Source organism: Mercurialis annua, linkage group LG6 (assembly GCF_937616625.2).
Source record: "Mercurialis annua linkage group LG6, ddMerAnnu1.2, whole genome shotgun sequence".
Classification (NCBI taxonomy): domain Eukaryota; kingdom Viridiplantae; phylum Streptophyta; class Magnoliopsida; order Malpighiales; family Euphorbiaceae; genus Mercurialis; species Mercurialis annua.
The window spans coordinates 44,876,854-44,893,289 of NC_065575.1; the positions used below are offsets into that span (position 1 = coordinate 44,876,854).

General features: G+C 33.9%; 3 protein-coding genes across 5 annotated transcripts; 2 read left to right on the forward strand and 1 right to left on the reverse strand.

The window, feature by feature from the left end:
- On the forward strand, window positions 1-6,862 carry LOC126687408 (acyl-CoA hydrolase 2). 3 transcript variants are annotated; one of them, XM_056106233.1, is made up of 17 exons: window positions 1-24; window positions 369-461; window positions 562-629; window positions 734-815; window positions 901-947; window positions 1,062-1,187; window positions 1,306-1,383; window positions 2,094-2,181; window positions 3,115-3,227; window positions 4,117-4,179; window positions 4,259-4,314; window positions 4,787-4,891; window positions 5,032-5,088; window positions 5,540-5,641; window positions 6,376-6,424; window positions 6,510-6,578; window positions 6,659-6,862. In XM_056106233.1, exons 2-17 carry the CDS (start codon window positions 371-373, stop codon window positions 6,734-6,736), a joined length of 1,272 nt encoding a protein of 423 aa, XP_055962208.1. In that variant the 5' UTR covers window positions 1-24; window positions 369-370; the 3' UTR covers window positions 6,737-6,862. The 3 variants fall into 3 exon arrangements, with proteins under 3 accessions (XP_055962208.1, XP_050237923.1, XP_050237924.1); XM_050381966.2 differs by lacking the exon at window positions 1-24 and adding an exon at window positions 168-270; XM_050381967.2 differs by lacking the exons at window positions 1-24; window positions 5,540-5,641; window positions 6,376-6,424; window positions 6,510-6,578; window positions 6,659-6,862 and adding exons at window positions 168-270; window positions 5,333-5,516.
- Window positions 6,863-11,036: 4,174 nt separating this feature from the next.
- LOC126687278 (F-box/kelch-repeat protein SKIP4) lies at window positions 11,037-13,625 on the forward strand. The gene is made up of 3 exons (XM_050381775.1): window positions 11,037-11,133; window positions 11,459-11,967; window positions 12,969-13,625. The coding sequence occupies exons 2-3, from the start codon at window positions 11,495-11,497 to the stop codon at window positions 13,564-13,566; spliced, it is 1,071 nt and encodes a 356-aa protein (XP_050237732.1). The 5' UTR covers window positions 11,037-11,133; window positions 11,459-11,494; the 3' UTR covers window positions 13,567-13,625.
- A 293-nt stretch (window positions 13,626-13,918) lies between these two features.
- Window positions 13,919-15,843, reverse strand: LOC126687279 (uncharacterized). Its single transcript, XM_050381776.1, has 2 exons — window positions 15,409-15,843; window positions 13,919-14,403 (listed from the first exon to the last, which is right to left on the reverse strand). Exons 1-2 carry the CDS (start codon window positions 15,725-15,727, stop codon window positions 14,186-14,188), a joined length of 537 nt encoding a protein of 178 aa, XP_050237733.1. The 5' UTR covers window positions 15,728-15,843; the 3' UTR covers window positions 13,919-14,185.
- Window positions 15,844-16,436: the final 593 nt, after the last annotated feature.

A 16,436-nucleotide genomic window follows, 5' to 3' on the forward strand; every position in this document is an offset into this window, starting at 1 on the left:
GGCCGGTGGGGTTTGATTGATCAGGTTCGTTATTACCATCATCCTTAATTTACTACTATCCACGTCATGCTCTGTGAAACGACAATTTCTTAGGTAGACTCAGTCCACCACGTCATCAGTGGATTAAGCCTATCACATAATGACACGTCATTAAAATGATGGCAATTTTTTAATACAATACAACTGTATATAACCGAAAATTATTGCCATCATTTCTTTAATTTCTTTTTCTGATTTCTGCTCTATTTTTCTCCATGGACACAGAATCAGGTCAATGTTCTTCATGTCAATTCTTCTGGTTAATTTTACTTGCGAATTTTAGATTTCTTTCTCATTTTTTTTATCAATGGTGATTTTTTGTTTTGCAGTAATGGAGTTTCTAGGTGGAGTTCCTTTGCTTCAGAGACTCCCTAGCTCTTCTCTTATTAAAATTTCACAACTCGTTCAATTTAAACACTACGGTAATTATCATTAGTTTAATTATTATTTTTATTTCATTTTTACTTATAGTATTATTTTTTTAATTGATTACTTAATTTAATTGTTTAATGAGAGTTGTAGAAAAAGGAGAGTACGTTGCTCGCGCAGGAGAGATTGCTCAGGGAATCTATTTCATTTGGGAAGGAGAGGTTAGTTTTGTGTTCTGTTTTGTTTTATGATTATTATTTTACAGAATTTGATTTGCAATTTGATAATTGTTATTGTTAATTTGTTATCATTGTTATTGTTGTAGGCAGAAGTATCAGGATCAGTTCATGCTGAAGATGAGTCTCGTCCCGAGTTTCTATTGAAACGCTTTGATTACTTTGGTGATGGTTAGTCTTGTTTAATTTCTCTTTTCTTTTATATTATTGATGTCGTCTTTAATGTGGAATCAATGCCTTTTTATTACTTTTGCAGGTATCATCACATCTGTTCAGCAGGCGGATGTTATTGCTTTAACTAAGGTAGTTCCGGCTTCTATTTTCTTTTTTTATTGTTGTTGCTTGAATTATAGATTGTGTTACTAATAAAATGATTTTGGCAATAACACTGATAACTGACTATTATGTTTCCAACAGCTGACCTGTTTAGTGCTGCCTCAAGAACATTGTTCTTTGCTTAGGCCTAAATCAATGTGGAGTGCTGATAAAACTCCTGATTCTTGCACCCTTGTCGAGAGCATATTGCATTTGGATCCAATTGAAGTAATTTACAATTTCGCTGTTTCAGATTTTTTAACTCAAAATCTTGTTTCTCGGGGCATGTTTGAGTGTTATGAGTTGCTGTGCTGAATGCTGATAATCATTGTTATTGTGTTTGAAGGTCAATATATTCCAGGGGATTACTTTACCGGATGCCCCAAAATTTGGAAAGGTCTTTGGTGGACAATTTGTTGGTCAGGTTTGAATTAGCTTCTTTCCTTTTACTCATTCCTTAGTGCCTGTTAAGTATTGTTGCATTGCAAATAGAGTCGGGATTTTTGAGTGTTGGGGAAGCAGGTAGCACACTTCTATGTAGTTTATTGACATGTAAATTGAGTTCTCATTTTAATATATATTTCTTGCCTGGTCGTTTTACATATACTTTTCTTTTTCCGTTATCTTAAAAGCATTATGATAAACTGATGCTTCCTAGTATCATCATGAGATGGTCATCATAAACTGCTACATATTCTTTTGTTTTATCAATCATATATCTGAGAATTCATTTTCAAACTTGAAATATGTATCTCATCAAGTCTTTTATCCTTCTGTATTCTCTTAGCATCACCTGTGGTGCAACAATTCTTTCATGGACGAAGAACCCTTATTTTCTTCTCTTAGAAGAGGAGCCTTTTCTTTTTCATGTAGTTTTTGCTTCCTTTTTTTATTTGTTTATTTAGTTATCTAGTTTAATTTTTTTTTTAAGAAGTAACGACGTTTATAAGCTTTGCAAGATAAACGTTGATGCCACAATTAAATGAACGGGGCAGTTTCCTTCTTCTCATGTATAGCTTAAATAAACATTTAGTCTTTTCCTATCTTTTGACTGCAATCTGCGATGATTTCAATTGATAATTATCAATAATAAATAACTAGGTTTATGATTTTTTTTGGTGATGTTATATGCAGGCACTGGCTGCGGCTTCAAAAACTGTTGATTGCCTTAAAATTGTTCATAGCATGCACTGTTATTTTCTTCTTGCTGGAGATTTCAACAGTAAGTATACACACGTTATGAATGATCTTTTACATTTTGAACAGCTGAGTATGAAATTCATCAAATTCTTGGTGTTGGAATGATTGTAGTTTATATACTTTATATGATTCATGTGACAATCATAATATGCTCACAAACAGATACCCTAGGTAATGCTATTTCCCTTTATGATAGATGCTTTATAAAGAAAAAGTAGTCTATATGTATCATTTTATTTGGGTGTATTGCCTGTACTCTTTATATCAATTATGTAAAAAACACAATGTAATGGATTCACGTTGAAGTAGCTCTAAATACCTTTCCTTAACTCTTTCTAGTGAAGGATGATCGAATCAATTCAGCTATTATGATGAGCTCATATAGGGATATGGGTGGGATTATAAGGAAGAATACCCTTATAGTAATTGATATATATGCTCTTATTTCCACTGAACTGTTATTGCTTTTATTTGCTTATGTTCTCCATACTAATTAATTGCCCTGAAAGCATTAAATCTGACCACTATTGCGAGTTGGGAAAAAGTAGCATGCTGGATTTATGTGCGGAGCCATACAGGAACTAGAAAAATTCAATTATTCAACCATTTTTTCTTTGTAGTCAGTGAGTTGTATAAGACTTGATGACGCTAAAATGTTGATTGGATTTTTATGGTATTGCATTCATACTTGCTGGAAGTAAAACTTTTGAGTGTCCTTATTGTTAACTTGCATGGTAAACTACTCTTTTGACCCTTGTACCCTGTTATGTTTTGAATGCTCAAGGATTTTCTGCTTGTGCAAAGATGTTTCATCTTTTTTTTTTGGAACTTTCATCATTATAGTTTGTACCAATTACAAAAATCTGAATGTATTTGCTTCACTATCATTAACTATTTATGTGGGTTCATGGACCACATAGTAATGTTGTACATATTTTTATTTATACTCTGGCAGTGCCGATTTTATATGAAGTTGAGCGTGTACGTGATGGGAAAAGCTTCGCTACTCGAAGAGTTAATGCAATACAAAAAGGGAATGTTGTATTTATACTAATCGCTTCATTTCAGGTGATGAAGTATTATGTTCTTTGCATTTAATCAATCGTAAGATCTCACATCGAGAATATAAGGAAAAGAAGAGTAGTTTGTATAGTTTGAGGCCTAACTACTAATAACTTGGATTAATTATATCGACAATGATTTAGGTCTGAAAGTCAATTGCCCCAGTTGGATCAAGTGGAATAAGGGCCGACCTGGGTATAGACTGTGATGACCTAGGCATGCAGTAGAAGAGGGCCAGTGAACCACATTATCCCTAGTTCTGTTTGAGCCTGAGGCCAGTCGTGATGAGAATGTTGCCTGTATTAAAGAGGAGTAATTGTGATATCTCACATCGGTTGGATGTGAGATGCGAAAGTGGTATATAAAACTTGATGCCCAACTACCAAATAAATTTGATTAGTTATTTTGGATTGGACCTAAACGTTAATTGGACTATTTGTGCTTAGGCTGTTACATCAACATTTCCAGGATGCATGTTCCAGCAAGTCAGCAACATTTCACCTGAGCCTTGAATGAATTTTTCTCAAGTGAGGGAGAATCTTACTTTAAATGAAAAAATTGTAATTTCCTTAGCATATCTAGCCTAGAACAAAACGAATTTATTCTAAATCATTGCTGTAAAGTCCATATAGGTGCAATGCCCTTTGTTGACCATACAAAATACTGTGTCTAAATTGCTTCTAGTGTAGCCAATCCTGTAAAAATCTTTTTTTTTTTAATTCAATAAAAGATTTGTTCTTCAACATCTTCTTCTGTTGTTCGAGCATTAATAGCTAATTAGGTTTTTTTGTTCGTCTAATTAAACCTAAAGCATTGTTCTCTTTAATATACGCTGATGTGGAGCTTTTTATGATTGCTTGGAATATCGCTATCTAATCTGGCGTTTATTTTATAGAAAGATGAACAAGGGTTTGAACATCAAGATATAACAATGCCAAATGTTCCAGAACCAGAGATGGTAAATGAAATGCACTTAAATCTCTTATTCTTCTCCAAGTCGATTGCTCTAAAGGATTTTGAACTCTGATCTATTGCAGCTACTGTCAATGGAGGAACTGCGTCAAAGACGTCTAACTGATCCCCGTCTTCCAATGTATGGTTTTCTATGATATGTTTTTACTTATTGTGCTTCTGCATTCAACTTCTTGCATGCTCATTGGATTATAAAGGATGTTTCATGTTTTTCTCTTTGTTTTACCATCACGATTCTCAAGCTCTTTTTAAAGCATATAAACAGAAGTTCTAGGGTCGTGTAGCCATGTTTATTGATTTTTTTTTTGAGAGGAATGTTTATTAATATTTTAGGGGCCTGCATTTGTAGTCATCCAACAAATGTGGAGCTCATTGCGACTCGCGATGTCTGCTGAACCTTGTAGATATAGATTTTAACGTTATTTAGGAGTTGAACTAGCTTGCTAGTTTTTCCACGGAGTCATGAGATTTTGGTCTTGGCGAATAAAATTTTGTTGCATCACATGTAATTGTGTTATCCTTCTTAATTTTATGAAGTTATTATATTTTCATTTTTATTTCAGTTAAATGTCAAGTTGCAATGGCTATTTCAGGACCTATCGGAACAAGGTGGCTGCCAAAGATTTTGTTCCTTGGCCCATAGAGATAAGGTTTTGTGAGCCAAACAGTAACACCAATCAGACAAAATCTCCTCCCAGGTAGGACTATTTCACTATAATGCATGATTAAATCTTGGATAGCAGTCTGCTTGTGCATGATGACAATGAAAATACAGCCCTTATGACTGTATGCACCTTCCTGTATATTTGAACTCCTGTCATTTCAAATTTGATCTCAGTGTAAGGTTCTGGTTTAGAGCTCGAGGAAAACTGTCAGATGACCAGGCTTTGCATAGGTAAGTGACTTCTTTAAAACTCAAATCAACCTGATAAATGTCTGATTTCTTTTTCTTTTTATGCCGCATTTATATTTTAATTTACTTTCTTGAAAATAGCATATTTCTGTAATGCTTTACACTTGATAATAGATCTGATTTGTGCTTTTATCGTATTGATTTCCGCCTTCCTTTTATACATTGGTGAACATTGCTAAAATTCCTAATTAGTGCGGTTCATAGCTGTTTTTTGTGCGTGTGACAGCCGGACTCATGCATGCATGTTACTGCATCACTTTCAGTGGGACCAAAACATTCCGAGGTTTTCAGTATTAACAAGCTTATAAATGATATAGTATGCCAAAAGTAATGGCCTAGCAAAGTATAACAATCACTTGTTATTATGTGATGGATGTATCACAATTTTGGTAATCTTTTGTGAGCTTTAAATATTTTTCAATGCACTCTGCAGATGTGTAGCAGCGTATGCTTCAGATCTCATATTTCTTCAAGTTAGTATGAACCCCCATAGATCCAAGGGTTTGAAAACAGCTAATGTTAGTCTAGACCACGCGTAAGTACCTTCATCTTATTACAGTATCTTCGATTCTATTTTTTACTACATTTTTTGACAAATGAATCATGAACTGCTATTGTTTGATTGGATATATGAATTGCCACGGAAGTTTGATTAATATTTGAGACAATTACTCCCAACCCCAGAGGTTAGATTAAAATAACAGCTTTCTCCCTGCATAATAAATTTATTGTTTTCCCCTGATATTTTAATTCCATACAAGGATTTCAGTGATTTAATACCTAAATGTCAGGGGAACAGTAACTTTTTGAAATGAAGGAAAAACAATAATTTCGACCAGGGGTGATAGTAGTAATTTTCCCTTGCCCTTTTAATTGTACTTCAGAATTCATCTCATTTGCAAATGAATTCATTTGGCATAAACATAATCAGTTCTATAAAATTTAAAAGATAGACTGAACACAATTATATTCATTTATGAATGAATTATACAAAATTTTGTAGAAATCATTTTAGCCAAACACTATTAGATTCCATCTTAAAACCAATTGGTATTAAGTGGAGATGCTCAACTAATATATAAACACAAGTCCATTCACACACATAACCAATGTGGGATTTCCCACTTCAACAAACACACCATTAGTACTTTTGGGATGCGTAGGTGCAGCATTTGCTTTCATGAATCATGGCATTCATTAAACTGCTCATTATTGCTCTTTATTTCTCTGTAATCTAATCTTTTCTTATGGAACGTCCCCGCCTCTCAGGATGTGGTTCCACCGACCTTTTAGAGCTGATGACTGGATATTGTTTGTGGTAAGTTGCTGATGATCCATGTTTCAGGTTTTTGAGTTTGACTTTGAGTTTGCGTTAGGATGCTGACATGTCCGGCTTCTTACAGATTACAAGTCCCGCAGCCTCGCATGCCCGTGGATTTGTATCGGGCCAAATGTTTAGCAGAAAGGGAGAGGTAGTTCATGACTTATATAACACATCTTAAAAATTGTTTCTGCTTTTAGTGTACTGAATTTTTCATTTATGAATACGCAGCATATTGTATCATTGACTCAAGAGGGTCTTCTTAGGAAGGTTTCAGAACCAAAACCAGCCCCTGTCTCGAAGCTTTGAATTTTGAAATCGTGATGTAAAATCTAGATTACGTATATTCTTTCGTCGTATATCATAGTGTATTTATAATGGTGCTACTAAAAATCTCTATAGCAACTTCCATTGAAATGTTTTTTAGTCACGAAATTTGTTCTATTTCATAATGAAATAATGCAGTAGCTTGTAATGTTAAAGATAATTGCACACCTAAAGTAGAAATTCCATGTGCTCTGGGCAACGAGTAGGATGGAGCTTCGACATGAGCATTGTAAGAGTGCTTAAGGCTCTTTCGGGTTTTCTTACAACTCTCAACTCCGATATTATTGACTCCTATTTGTAATTCATTAATTATTCAAGTTCAGTCCCAAAAATAAATTTAAAATTAAAGTTAAAGTAGAACAAAGTTTGTACCCCTCTTAGCTACATTCAGATTTCATCCTTGCAGGAAAGTGTGCTAATATTTTAAAGGGTTAATTACATATAAAATCACCACTTTTACACGAAATTGCAAAAATAATATGACCTTATATATAATTAACCCTATTTTAAATGCCTAATGTACCAAAAAATTTCGACTTTTTATTTTCAATTTCACTCCGATGTTGTAAAATCTCCAAGGTCTTTCGCTTTCAATTGTACCCATAAATACTAAATTGAATCATTCAGTACAATTGAAATCTAAAGATGTGGATTTTGATATAATTGACGATTTCACAATGTCGGGGTGTAATTGAAAAAGGGCTAAAAGATCGAGAGTTTTTTATGACATTAAGCCTATTTTAAATTAGGCTAAAAAAACACATAACTCAAAGTTTTATTTTCTGATTTTTTGAACAAAACATTCAGTCCAAGAAGCAGAAAAGAGACATGTGCATTGATAATATAAACAAAGAAGAGAAAATAAGAAGAAAAAATATATAGTATTCCAACTGAATACTCAAAATTGTGCATAAACATATAAAAAGAAGAAATCTTAAAAGATAAGACAAAACCTAAGTGATCATTGAAGACGTTTTGATTCATCAAAGTTTGTCTACAAAATATCATTAGGATTATTTACGAGCATTCTCGACATGCAAAATTTCCTCTCGAATATTGGAAATATTTGCTTGACTATCTTGAATATTCTTCTCGATCGTCTCTAAAGAACACTCGAGCTTCTTTTTCTTGGCAATCAAGTTATTGATTTTCTCCTCAACCTCATTAAGATTGTTGACAACTTCATCCTTGGCAGCAATAGAAGCGTCCAGTTGGTTTTGAAGCCTTTCGAGCTCTTTTTGAAGGCTCTCGCATCTCTTCTCCTCCTCCATATTCTGAAGAACACTCTCGAGATGTAACTTTAGAATCGAGGTGTCAAAACTGTCAAACTTCTTCAACATCTCGAGATAGGTGCGTATATCGTTTTCGATCGAATAAGTTTCGGAGAACGGGGTGTTGGTGATTTTTTTTTGTAACCCTTTCCACGAAAGAATAAGCGCTTCACGTTGATACTGAATGAACATGTTATTAGCATTAAGTTGTGTGTTCTCAAACGAATTACTTTTATAAGCACCGTTTGATCCAACCTCCATTAGTTGTTCCAAAGCATTGTCAACTCTAAGTGATTTTGATGGCTCCATGAACTTTAATTGATCACTATCTTCAATTGTGTTTTAAATATAGAAGAGATGTGAATCTAATGTTATTGATATTTGTATTTATAGAGGTATATTGCTCATCTATTCCTAATGAAATTAAACTATTCCTCAAAAGTTTAAAAAATTGTATAAAAAAAACCGTGTTCCAAAAGAAGAAGGATATAATTTCTTGAAAAGGAAGAGAAATTCTAGTAAAAAAAGACAAGTTTTTTAAAGAGGAATAAATTCCTATAAAGGAAAGGAAAACGTGTTCAAGTAAAGAAGTCAGTCTTATAAAGCCATCATTGTGCACGTATTTCACTATACATATAACTTCTTATAACCAATTTATCTTATGGAGTATAATTTTTAATATAAATAAAGTACAATTTAAAAAGCAACAATTTTATAAAATTGGATTGATCAAGCTTAAAAATATATCCGAGTTACTCGATTTGAATTCAAGTTTAATAAAGACCACAAATAACATCTTAATAATTATCTTATTTAATGTATTTTAATTTTTTTATTTATAAATATAAATTTAATCAATTAAAATAGGCAAAAGGCTCACATTAGCCCCTAAGGTCAAACCAAAAGAATTTATAAGATCCTAAGGTGAAAGCGGGCTCACTTTAATCCTAGAGGTTGTCCAAAATGGTTCATATTGAACCGGACGCTGACTCCGTCAGTTTTTTTCTGTTATGGCACATATGAAAATAAGCTCAAAAACATCCTTAATATTTAAAATACTTACTATTTTATATTTATAATTTTTTTTAACTACTTTCACCCTCTTTTACATTTAAATATCAATAATTAACTAATATTTAAAATTAAAATATTTATTAAAATAACCGAAACTCCATTAAACACTTCGAAATCTAATTAAAAAATCGAAATTCAATGAAATCAAACAAAATTCAATTAAACACTATAGTACGAAATCCAATTAAACACCATAGTACAAAATCCTAAACTCTAATTAAAATTGACTGAAAAATTATAATTAACATAATTTAAATCAAATAATTTTTTTAACATTAACTTAAAATAGAATTCAATTTATCTTGAAACTTAATTTTTATTCCAAAATAAAAAATAAAAAAAAATTCACTGCCGCCTACCGCCGTCTTTTCCACATCCGCTCCAGCCGAACACTGATAAAGGAGCACCTCGTCTCCTCCATCAATGGAGGAGACGAGGTGCTGGTCTCCTCCATTAATGGATGAGACGACCAACTCGTCTCCCCCATTAACAGGGGAGACCAGATCTGCTGGACTCCCCCATTAATGGGGGAGACGAAGATGTGCTGCTGGTCTCCGCTGTTAATGGAGGAGACGAGACGAGCTTCTGGTCTCCCCTGTTCATTGAGGAGACGAGCTCGTCTCCTCCATTAACAGCGGAGACCAGCAGCACATCTTCGTCTCCCCCATTAATGGGGGCGACCAGCAGATCTGGTCTCCCCTGTTAATGGGGAAGACCAGAAGCTCGTCTCTCCCATTAACAAAGGAGACCAGATCTGCTGGTCTCCCCATTAATGGGGGAGACGAGCTGGTCGTCTCCTCCATTAATGAGGGAGACCACCACCTCGTCTCCTCCATTGATGGAAAAGACCAGCACCTCGTCTCCTCCATTAATGGAGGAGACGAGGTGCTTCTTTTTTGGGGTCCGGAAAAAAGCGGCGGTAGGCGGCAGCGGAACTATTTTTTATTATTATTATATTTAGAAAAAAAATTAAGTTTTAAGATAAATTAAGTTCTAATTTAATTAAATTTTTAAATTAATTTTGTATTATGATGTTTAATTGAATTTCGATTGGTTCATTGAATTTTGATTTGTTTAATTGAATTTCAATTTGTTTAAATAGCCTTCGAAGTGTTTAATGGAGTTTCGATTATTTTAATGAACATTTTAATTTTAAATATTAGTTAATTATTGATATTTAAATGTAAAAGAGGGTGAAAATGGTCAAAAAAAATTATATATATAAAATAGTAAGTATTTTAAATATTAAGAATGTTTTTGAGCCTTTTCCATATGTGCCATAACAAAAAAAACTGACAGAGTCAGCGTCCGGTTCAATATGAACCATTTTGGACAACCTCTGGGACTAAAATGAGCCTGCTTCCACCTTAAGGTCTTATAAATTTTTTTGGTTTGACCTTGAGGGCTAATATGAGCCTTTTGCCATTAAAATACTACACACTCTTTGATTGATTTTTGGAGTTAACAATAATAAAATAGAATATATATTCTTATTAATTTTTTTACATAATATTGATATGCCTCTAATTTTGGTATGAGGTTCGTATAAACCCCTAATGATATTTTTATCTGAAAAATTTATACATTTTTTTTAGAAAAATGCTTTATAACCCAACATTTTGTACCAACTCTTTTAACCCACCTTACGTGGCGAAGTTTTATTCGTCTAATTCCCACTTAAAAGTGTATATCTCAAAAAACAGTATTTAATTAATCCACTCTTTGATTGTCACGTCAGATGGTACGAAAAGGTGGGTTAAAAGTGTTGGGTTATATAGCATTACTTTTTTTTTTATGTTATAAATTTTCATGAATTTTAAATAAATAAAAGATATAAAGTGTGTTTTCTCTGTTCAGGTTGACATGGTACCACGTCAGCAGTGACATGTCGTTTCACCCAATACTTTTTTGTCCCAATTTTACCCCTTAGAAAAGAATTAGTTACAACAAGCACCTCTCGGCCATGGCCATAAATATTGATCACTTGAGATTTAAGAAGAAGAAAGCAATCAAATCAACGCAAAATACTCAAAGGTCAGTTTCTTTAATTACTATGTAATCACACATTGCTAAATTCTGTAACTTTTTCAATTTCGAAGTAAAATTTAATTTTTGTCTATAATCAATTCAATTAGGGCTTTAATGAAATTCTGAATTTCTCTTTACAATTCCAATAGGATTTAACAACTGAAACATTGTCGTTTAGCTACATTTCCGATCTGTTTATCAGATCTCTCCGATCATCTGATTTTATGAATCAAGATCATGATGAAATCTGCAATTATGATGGAACTGCAATTTTTTTAAATTCAACTGTTCAATTGTTTAATTTGTTTTTTGTTAATGAACTATGTTCTAGGGTTCAATGTGATTTGGAATTTAAGCTGAGTATTATATGGAAGGCGGTTGTGAAAGAGTTAACCAAGTAGAAGAGAGTCGAGGTCAACTGATAAGCGGGCTTCCTGACGACGTTGCTCTTTTCTGCTTGGCGAGAGTTCCGAGAAAGTACCATGCGGTGCTGAAGTGTGTTTGTAGGAAATGGAGAGACTTGGTTTGTAGCGAGGAGTGGTATGCTTATCGTTTAAACAACAATTTGAGTGAGACGTGGATATATGCTTTGTGTCGTGACAAGTTTGAGCTGATATGGTGTTATGAACTGGACCCTTACGATTCAAGGAGGTGCTGGAGACTTGTTCAAGGGCTTCCGTCTCAGTGTTTGAAGAGAAAGGGTATGGGGTTTGAAACACTTGGGAAAAAGGTTTACTTGTTAGGCGGTTGTGGTTGGTCGGAAGATGCTACTGATGAAGCTTACTGCTTTGATGTTGCAAGGAACTCTTGGAGTGGAGCGGCTTCCTTGTCTACGGCAAGGTACTTCATTTTTTCACTTGTGGATTATCAGTAATTATCTTCCTTCGCGCACTTGATTTTATGAGTAAAGTTTATTGAATAGATTTCGGGAACTTCAATGCCCTTTTCCTTTTGTATGATGAAATATTTAACAAATGATTATGTGTCCTCTGTGGGGAAGTAATTATTTCCTGTATAACTGATGAACTGCTGCAAGTTTGTTTCGCATTCATCTCTGCTTACACCACAAAGATGCCTTCATTCATCACACTCCAACAAAAAATTATCTTTCTTATCAGTGAACCGGGACATAGTTCATAGGTACTCTTCAATGCACGTGATATGTTGCGATCACGTACATAAGTGCTGACCTTTGGCTCCGCAATATGGAACCTCTCAACAACTCTTTTTCTTTCATGAGGTCCTATCAAGTGCTGAGTCTCTCTAGTAGGGGCTTTCTACGAAGGAAGATCTTTCTGATTATGCAAAATAGGCCCTTATGAAGCTGCGAGGAAGCCTTCTGAAGACTGTCTCGGTTGATGTGCCTGCTAATAAGAAATAATCTACTTTCAACTTTCTGGACTGATTTCTTTCCTTCTGATGTGAACAAATATGCATCCGCTGTTTGAGAATGAATTGTGAAAGAAACAGCTGCACATTCAGTCACCGAACCCACTGTGATAGTATCCGCAGTTAGTCTTATTAGTAGCTGGCATCGAATAACCAACCGGTGCAAGTCTAGACGCTCTTCAGGTAGCCGCTGTTTTAGATTAGAATAGATAGGCTGCTATTGAATCAGTTTTGGCCTGAAGTTAGGATGCATTTTACTGGATATTGTTAACTCAAACAAATACCTTCATTTCCTGCTAATGAACTTGATTTCTTAAGTTTCCTGGTTATAGATATGCATAAAATAGCAACGGAATTTGCATTTTTTTTCCTTGTTTTGGTTTTGTTCTTCTTTTCTCTAAGAAATTTATGAACAATATTACTGATGTGAATTTACCTAAAACTTTGTTCAGGTGCTATTTTGCTTGCCAAGTGATGGATGGGAAAATCTATGCTATTGGTGGATTGAGTTCGAAGTTGAGTGATCAACCTTTTTGGGATACTTACGATCCTCAAAAGAATTGTTGGGAACCACATTCTGATGCTAAAATATGTCATGATGTTACGGATTCTATAGTCTTGGATGGAAAGATTTATATTCGTTGTGGTGCCTCATCGGCGACTTCTCGTGTATATGCCATATTTTATGAACCTTTGGAAGGTACGTGGCAGCATGCAGACGCTGATATGGCATCAGGCTGGAAAGGTCCGGCAGTTGTAGTGGATGGTACTCTTTATGTGCTCGATCAGAGTTCAGGAACTAGGCTGATGATGTGGCAGAAGGATAAAAGAGAATGGGTGGCAGTTGGAAGGCTTTCATCATTGCTTACGAGACCTCCTTGTCGCATTGTAGCAATCGGTAAGAGAATATACATCATAGGGAAGGGACTGAGTACGGTGGTGCTTGACCTCGACAAAACTAGAAATATGGACGGGGTAATGGTCGGTTCTTCCATGCCTGGATTTATTTCTGAAGATAATGTAATCAGCTGTAAATGTGTAGCATTATGAAACACCTTTATAGATTCATACGTTACAATACAATACAAACTATCTTTTTCTTTGAAGAACTTGCATAATTGTGATCTGAAAGTCATTGTTGTATAACTAAGAAATTGTGTCGATCTGCTTTGAACGAGCCCATGCACAAGACAGTTCAATCCTAAACATTAGCTTAATACAACAGGGAACATAAGATGAGAGAAAACATTAGATGATGAGGAGCGGAATTAACAGTAATTTTACCTGGAAATGAAAATAGAAATAAAAAAATTGCATTCTACTCAAATTGATCCAATCCTAGATAGCTTAATGGCAGTTCAGCAGAAGTAAAACAAAATGAATACATTATGTGAGACACATCTTCATCTTAAATGAATAATTAAATCAGTGCACGAGTTTCTTCAGGATATTTTATCGACAAATTATGATACATGTCAAAATTGATGCTTTGAGTGATTACATTACAACTGAATGTCCCAACACATAGTTAGCTAATGAAGTCCCTCAACAGTTGGATGCCTGGATGCCTTGTACAAAATCTACATGAGTCGAGCATCAAAGCACCCTTGTCATTCCTCTTCAAGCTAAAATTGAATACTAAAGCGAGTGAGATCTGAATTTAACCTGGTCAGCTACTCTTCCTTTTAAAAGCTGGATGTATGATTCCATTGTCAGAATCTAGGTTATCAATCTTAGATACAGACTCTCTCATCCTCTTTAGTACGATAGGCATAGCAGATATATTACTGGAAATTTTATCTTTCAACAATCGTACTTTGTCGGCAATCTTTTCCTCCCCTTCTGTTGGTAATGCCGAGTTACTGGATTTATTCTGCCCTCTCAAATCTGTATATAGGAGATACATGGTCAACAAAGCAATCGTAATATAAAAAGATCACATATTTCGCAAAACACCACCAAATCAAATACTGTCACTTTTTCTTCTTTGGAACTCGAAAGTATTTTAAAAGGTCAAACATATAGTAAAATTATCCACTGGCCATAAGCAGTAAAAATATTTTACTGAAACAATGAGCAACTGTAGTTAATCAATTTTACCAATCACGTGACTATCTCTATACGTCAACAAAAAAGCATGAACGCCACCATTCCGTCATTAATCTTGTAAACAGAATAAAACATTATCATACAGTAACACCATCTGAATGACTAATGGCGATGGTACTTGACCTATAAGCATGTTATTGTTATAGCTTTACTAAATTGCCACATCAACCTTGTACAATTTCTTTCATTTTTATTTTTTTTTCTCAGCCATTGGAGCAATAATTAAGATATTTTAGAAGAACCGCAGCATACTGTTTTGAATTTCAAAAGCATCTTCCATAAAAAAAGGAACAGGAAACAATCATATTGTGCCCAAAAGTGAGGTCAATTCCCAACTCATTGAATTTCCACAAATAACACAACTAAAGCTTTTCAAAATAGCACATTGACCTACTCACTCCAGCTTAAAAATCACAAATTGCATATAATTTTAACCGAATATGAACATCAAAGATAAAATCAACTAAAGACATGCATATAGAATTTCTTCTCTAATTTGCAAAATGAACAATCTTTGAGCATTCATAAGTTTATTCACTAATAAGTTGTACGCTTAGCTATTACGTTAATCGAATGAATTGTCCCAGCTACATAGTAATCAGTAAACAAATGGTCCTATATACTTCCAATAATCTAACATCCCGAAATTTACCAAAAAAACAGAGAAATTTGTGGACAAAAATGACCCTTTTCTCAAAAACAATTACCAAACTGCAATTTCAGCTTTTCCAATAAAATAGATTTCAAAACCCTAGAAATGAAGCAAAAGAAAAAGAAGCCAACCTGAATCATAGGACTCTCCGGCGGGTCCAGGATCCGACCCAGAATCAATATGTGCTAAAACGGGTCGCTGAGCAGAAAGAATAGAAGAAAAAGTAGTCTTAAGCTGATCTGGAAGACTGGCTCTGTACTCTATAATCTTCTTCACCATTTCTTCCGCTTCCAACTCCAAATTTTCCAACTCTTTGTCCTCTACATCTTCTTCTTCGGGTATGGACTCGGGTTGCTCGTTGGGGCTCCGAGAAGTAGAAGCAGTAGCACTAGCAGTATTATCAACAGCTGCGGTTTCTAGGGTTTTTAATCGTGGATTATTCAACGCCATGTTTGGATCTGTTTAAAGAATTGCAAGACACTGGAGCTTAGTGGTTTGATTTCTGTTTTGGAGGGTATTTTGGGTTTTTGAAATTTCAATGCTTTTTTTTAATAGAAAAACAAAAAATAAAAGGGAAGTTTAGGTATTTACTCCAAAAATAAAAATATTTACATTTTATACCTCAACACGGAAAAGTTATAAGAAAATACCTCATGTTTTTTCCAGATTTATGTTTTTACTCTGGGTATTAAAATATTTATTATTTTACTCCGTTATCATCTGGTTATCATAAACACTTATGTAGTTTATTTTTTTCGTAGGTTATCATACAATTATCATAATCTTATCATACTTCATTATCATCTAATTATATACTGCAGTGTTATGATAACGACATGATAATGTAGTGATAACGACATGATAATGTAGTGATACTAACATGATAATCAGACATTGTTTTATCATAACATAATCATAGATATTATCATAACATTATCATCTAGTTACCATAAATATTATCATCTCGTTATCATATGATAATATTATGATAACGACATGATAATATTATGATAACGATATGATAATCAAATATTATTTTCTCCAGAAAATCATTTTTTTCTTGCAGTGTTATAATAACAACATGATAATGTAGTGATACTCATATGATAATCAGACATTATCTTTTAAAAAAAAATCATTTTTTCTACAGTGTTATGAT